Source organism: Sesamum indicum, linkage group LG11 (assembly GCF_000512975.1).
Source record: "Sesamum indicum cultivar Zhongzhi No. 13 linkage group LG11, S_indicum_v1.0, whole genome shotgun sequence".
NCBI classification, from domain to species: Eukaryota; Viridiplantae; Streptophyta; class Magnoliopsida; order Lamiales; family Pedaliaceae; genus Sesamum; species Sesamum indicum.
Genome location: NC_026155.1, coordinates 3,988,819 through 3,995,783, shown reverse-complemented (window position 1 = coordinate 3,995,783; position 6,965 = coordinate 3,988,819). Strand labels below are relative to the sequence as shown.

The 6,965-nt window shown below is 26.6% G+C and overlaps 1 protein-coding gene across 1 annotated transcript; it reads left to right on the top strand.

The window, feature by feature from the left end:
* Positions 438-6,415, top strand: LOC105173318 (SPX domain-containing protein 3-like). The gene is made up of 3 exons (XM_011095017.2): positions 438-813; positions 5,191-5,356; positions 5,926-6,415. The coding sequence occupies exons 1-3, from the start codon at positions 571-573 to the stop codon at positions 6,294-6,296; spliced, it is 780 nt and encodes a 259-aa protein (XP_011093319.1). The 5' UTR covers positions 438-570; the 3' UTR covers positions 6,297-6,415.

Below are 6,965 nucleotides of genomic sequence, written 5' to 3'. Positions count from 1 at the left end.
GACCAATCAATTCAAAGGTATATCACACTTGCTATGTGATTGATTTGATCTGATCAAACTTAATTTGGATAAGAATTTTCCGCCATCCAAATATTTTTATATCTACATCACAATTGAATTTGACACATGCTTCAATAATTAGTTAAAAGAAATAAAGATATATATATATATATATATATGTATTAATTGCTTGCACTTAATTTTTCCTCCAAAGTTTCTGAATAATTAGTGGGGGCGAAAAGGTCAGTCAAATTGGTGGGGGGCTGTTGGTCAGAAACACGACTATAGTTAAAACGAATATGCTGCGAATTTTCTCTTCCTTCAAAGGCGCTTTTTATACCTTTTTCTAACCACCGGTTCATCACGCCAAGCATATGCTGCCCAAATATTCTGATCTTTTCCCATTAAAACCCCACCTACTTCACTTCACATCACACTCTCCCCCACCCCCCACCCCCCCTTCATTCACACACACTCACGTTTCTGTTGCAGTTTTTTTTATTTCAATTTGCATTTCTGTGACTGTGATTGTGTGGGTGAGTGTGCGTGCGTGTGTGTTGGTGCTGTGCGATGAAGTTTGGGAAGAGATTGAAACAGCAAATCGAGCAGAGTTTGCCGGAGTGGCGGGACAAGTTTCTGTCGTACAAGGAGCTGAAGAAGCTCGTGAAATTGATTTCCACGGCGGCGACGTTGGGGAGGTCGATGGAGGACGGCGTGGCGGAGGCGGAGTTCATTTACCTTTTGAACCATGAGATAGAGAAATTCAATGCCTTCTTCATGGAGAACGAAGAGGATTTCATTATTCGACATAAGGTCAGTGAACTTTTCATTGATCATCACTCAATTTGCTTTTAGTAGTTCTTAATTAGTTGTGGGTGAAGACAATTAATTTCGTGGTCTTTTTTTTCTTAAATTTATATAAAACGGGACAAATATCTACGTAATGAAGGAAATTTAAGCTCATAATTATATATTTGCTCATGAGACTCCCGTTAACATTAGACTAAAAACCTCATCGATAGTAGGTGCGCGTGTTGTGAGTGAAGCAAACATGTAATCAATATGCTTTATTCTTACAATTTGTGAGAAAATTTTGTAGATCATAAGTTGTTTGTGTTTCATAGGTGCATGCGACTATAAGTCGGAATGATACGTAATAAGATTTCATTTGCACTCTGTTCATGCACTCTTTTCATATACGAAAACATTATTAGTTTGTTAGAACATAAACTTTATATATAAGCCTTTTTGTGTTGTAAATTACGTTAGTCTGTTTCTTACATTCTTTGTAATTAATCTAAAAAAGGATCATAGTTTAGTAGAAATATGTCCGATAAAAGTTATGAGTTTTCTGTTGTATAGATATATACAAGTGATGTGACTTTAAGTCAAATAGACATGTAAGTAAGATATTAATTTATGATTGTACTAGATGCGTGTGATTATAAGTGGAATAGTAAGTAAAACAGACATGTAAGAAAGATATGGTTTCTTTTTTTTTTGTATCTGTCACAAAAGAATCGTCAATCAATTCATCAGAAGAAAAGGTCATAGAAATGATAGGTTTGTTGTTTCTTCACAGTAAAAGCGATGAACTTTTTTTTTTTTTCTATTTCGAACATAATTGAGGTTTCTATCTGAGTGTAAGTCAAAAGCGCATGTAAAAAAATATCAGTTTGTCGTCATGATTAGTGTAGAATTCATGTTATGCACGGTTATATAATTTTTATTTTTTAAAGATAAATATAATAGTTTTGAATTTTTTATCTATCTTGATTATTATTGAAAATTATATTTTTCTAAACATACAATATATTCTACTAACCGAAATTTGTATTTTATAAGGATACTTTTATAAAATTATTACATTCTATTAAATATATAGATCACTTTTTCATTTTTTACAAATATCCAAATTTATAGAAAAATATAAAAAATAAGAAATTAGTTAAATGTATCATTTTTATAGTTCACCCTTCATTAGAATCTATACTAAAATACATAAATTTAAAATGATTTTAATTTTTAAACAATAAAATAAAATAGAAAGCAAGAATAAAGACTTACTGTTAATAAATTATAAGAAAGATAACTGAAAAACAAAAAAGAAAATAAAGAAAGATGGACCATAAAAAGTAATTTTAAAAACTCGATATCATTTCAACAATTTGAGTAAGAAAAGAGAAGGAGTAAATTATCATGAAATGAGAAAATAAAATGAGTACAAATAAAAACAAAATGACTAAATTAAATGAAATATTAAATATAACAACATTATCAGCGGCCATAAGGGAACAAAATAACTTTCAAGATTTTATTAAATTTGAATTTTTTGAAAAAGAGTTTGAATGACATACAATAAAATACATATATTCTATAATTGTAAAGAAAAAATGATTATAGATTTAGTTGAATTAAATTAAAATAGTCCTAGAAAAAAATTATATCTAAATTAAAATCTGGTGATGCCTTCCATCTTGTAAAACGTCATGTGAATAATAATAATAATAATAACTATAAAAAGAAGTTTGATGAAACTATAATATATATATATATAACAGATGTGTAAAAAGATTAAAAATGATAAATATTTAAATAAAAATAAAAACTAATATCATATTAAGTAGAGTCGTATAAGTATTAGATAAAGTTTGTACTTATTAGTATTACATGAATTTGCTCCATTTTGTTGCAAAACAAAAACAAAACAGACAAGAAAACTGAAAAAGAACAAAAAAAACTAAAACTATAAAATAAAAAACTAATGGGTGAACCTATAATACATATAAAAAAAATGATGTATAAGAAATACAAAGGTATAAATATTAAAAAATAAATAAAAATTAAATGGTAGTTCCAATAGAATTATAAAAATTAATATTAAATGAAATACGTATCTATTAGCACTAAATGAATTTGCTCTTTTTTGTTGTAAACCGAAAACAAAACAGACAAAAAATCTGAAAAAAAAAAAAAACAAAACTAGTTAAACTATAAAATAAAAATTTAATATATAAAAAAATGGTTTATAAAAAATACAAAGGACAATTATTTAACCAATAATAAAAATTAAATCATAGTTTGAGTAGAGATATACAAATGAATATTAAATAAAATATATGTTGATCAACACTATATAAATCTAGTCATCATTGTAGACAAATAAAATACAAAAAAAAATCTGAAATAGATATTTTAATAGATGTAATTATAATATATATATACATATATATATATAAGATATTAAAAAAGGAAGATACTTAAATAAAATAAAATATAAATATCAAATTTAGTAGAATCATGCAAATAAATATTAAATAAAACATGTACCTGTTAGTACTAAATGAATTTGTTCTGTTTTGTTGAAAAACAAAAATAAAACAGAAAAATTTGAAAAAGAACAAAAAAATTAAACTCTAAAATAAAATTTTAATGGATGAAACTATAATATATTAAAATATTAGAGTACAAAAAATACAAAAGGATAAATATTTAAACAGGAAAAAAAATGAATTGGTAATTTGAGTAGAATTATACAAATTAATACTAAACGAAATATGTATCTATTAGTACTAATTTATAAATGAATCTATTCCTTTTTGTTGCAAAACAAAAACAAAATAGATAAAAAAAAAATCTGAAAAAGAACAAAAGAAATCAACTATAAAATAAAATTTTAATGGATGAAATCATAGTATATAAAAAAGTAATTTATAAAAAACATAAAGAGGTAAATATTTAAATAAAAATAAAAAATTAAATCGTATTTTGAGTAGAACTAAACAACTAAATTTGTTTATTTTTTTAAGAAAATTAAAAATATAAAATCTGAAAGCACAACAAAATTATATAAATAAATTTTAAAAGCAAAATATGTACTTATTAACTCGAAATAAATGTAATATAACATTAAACGACGAGTTAAGTAGAATTATACAAATAAGTTTTAAAATTTAAGTATAAGTATTAAAATTTAATAGAAAAACATAAGAAAAGGATAGAGATTGCTAATTCAATAGCTTTCATGCCTCATTAAAAAAAAGATATAAAAACTAAAATCATATAACTTATTAAGAGATGGAACTTATTAATTATATAACTTCAAAGATCATTAACAAAATAAATTAAAATAATATCATGAGAAAATATAAAACATCACTTCCACCATAGAAGAGTAATGACGAAAAAGTGTAAGAGAGTGTTAAGTTTTGAAATCGTTTAATGGAGAATAAAATATTAATTATTGAGCCTATTGAATAAATAAAGAGATACAGAGATATTTAAATACAAATATGATGAAAGTCACTATCATTAGTAGCCGAAAATTTTGATTTGGATACACACAAATAATATATATTTGAAATTTTTTTGATTTGCTTTGAATATTTTAGAGTTTATAAATATAATTTAATCATTAAAATAAACTCATATAAAATAGATATGTATTGAATAATATAAAATAAAACTTAATATTAACATATAAAATTATAAAACATAAATACAAATTCAATTAGAATTTTAGCATTGGAGATAAAATTGAGATATATAAATAAAATAAAATATTTTAAAATATATGATATTTCTAAAAAATAAGATTTTTTCTTGTCAATTAAAAGATTCAATTATAATCTTGAAGATAAAATTTCTTAAATGCAAAATAAATATCTAATCTATTTAAAATAGGTGGTGTTTCTAATCAATATTTTATTGATAATTAAAAATTTTGTTATAATATTGAAGATAAGAATTCGGATAAATACAAAATAAATAATTAAGATATTTAAAATAGATCATGTTTCTAACCATTTTTTACAATTAAAAAATTCAATTATAATCCTGGAGATAAGATTTTGGATAAATGCAAAATAAATATTTAATATATTTGAGTAGATGATGTTTCTAATTAAAAAATTCAAAAATACCAAAAATTAGTATTTGGTCAAAATTGAATTAAGTTGGTCAAATTTCGTTCTACTATAGATAGATATGAGCTTGTTAATCGAATTTTTTTGTTGACGTAGTTGAGGTTCCTCTCCTTTCATACTAATTGAAGTTAACATTTTCTTCTTTTCATAAAATATCACTTGTTGAAACAAAAAATATAAATTATTACACAAACATTTCCTACTAATCAGTCAAAAATTACTAGATACATTAAAATGTTTATGTAGTCACGAACATGGGGTGCAGGAATTGCAACAGAAAATGGAAGAAGTGATAGATAAATGGGGGCCAAAAGGGAGTCAGCCATCAGAGATGGAATACAAAGAGGAGATGGCAAAGATTAGAAAAGTCATTGTCAATTTCCATGGTGAAATGGTCCTTCTCATGAATTACAGCAATATTAACTACACAGGTACTTTTATTTTCTTCTCTTCTCTGTTATTCAATTTTCTAAAATTCTTCACATATATCAAATCATGGTAAAATTAAATTCCGCCAACGAAAAATGTGGTTTTTGTATAATATTTTTTAAGTGATTATCATTCGAAATATAATTATAAAATAATTAATTTTTATTTGAGTACATTTGAAAATGATAGATGTCCCTTTTTTTTTTTTTTTTAAGGATAGATGTCCCTTTTCTTTTTTTTTTAAGGATAGATGTCTTGTTATATATCCAGTGATCATTTTGAAAAATTACATTATAAAATAACTAACGGAAATTTATAGAACACTTTTGGGTACAACTCAAAGATGATGCCTAAATATACCCAACTTTTGGGTAATTTCTTTATATTACTTAGTTTTAAAATTTAACTATAATTTACATAACAATTATGAAAGTTTGAATTCAAATAGTATAATCGCTTCAGGTCAAAATTGTGCCTAAATCATTTTTCCAGTTCATTAAAAAATAATAATAATAATAAAAGTAGCCAAGAAAAGGTCCAGAACTGACTAAAATACCCTAAGAAATTTCAGGGTTGGCCAAAATCCTCAAGAAGTACGATAAGAGAACAGGCGGAGTTCTGCGGCTGCCGTTCATCCAGAAAGTCTTGGAACAGCCATTTTTCACGACGGATCTAATCTCGAAGCTCATCAAGGAGTGCGAAACCACCATCAACTCCATGCTGCCGCCGTCGGAATCCGCCCGAATATTCCACGCCGAAAGGGATCATCAGGCGGTGCCCGGAGAGGGAATATTCCGGAACACGGTGGCGGCACTTCTGACGATGCAGGAGATGAGAAGGGGCAGCTCTACGTACGGCCACTTCTCTCTGCCGCCGCTCAACTTGCCTGATTTTGAAGTCATACAGTCTTTGCAAGTTATTTTCCCTATACAAATCCCATGACCAAAATTATTACATGTGTTGAGAAATCAATACAACCCCAACATTTTATATCAATCGGATCTCCACTGTAAAAATATTATATTATGCCTTATTAATAGTAGATCTTATTATATACTTTATCTCCTATAAGTGAAAATTTTTTGTATTTTTAATTTATATATAAAAAAAAGGATAAATTATACTTTTGGTCTCTATATTTTACCACTAGACTGATTTAGCTTCCTATATTTTTGAAATATGATTTTGGTCTTTTATTTTAGAAATTATTAAGTATTTTTGTCTAATTGTTAAAATCGAGGTTAAAACTACTGGTGCTAGAAAGCATGGTCGACCGTACAACATGGTGCATATCTGGCATTTTTTACATGGTGTGGTCGTGAAAAACATGGCCAACAGGTAAACTAAAAAATGATCAAGAGCAAACAAGCATCTCAACATGGTGGACGCCGTCGTCCGTCGGCCTACGTGCTCCTCGACTTTCTTCATAATTGGCAACTTCATTTTAAGTCGGGAATAATATTTCCGCACCCATGGATTCTATATAGTATATATTTCTTTTGGCTAATGAAAAAATTACATCAATTTTGAATTAGAACATGGAGAAATCACAATCTCAAAAGCATCACCACGCCGTCGGCCTCGCGGCAGTGATTTCCCTGCTTATTCTAG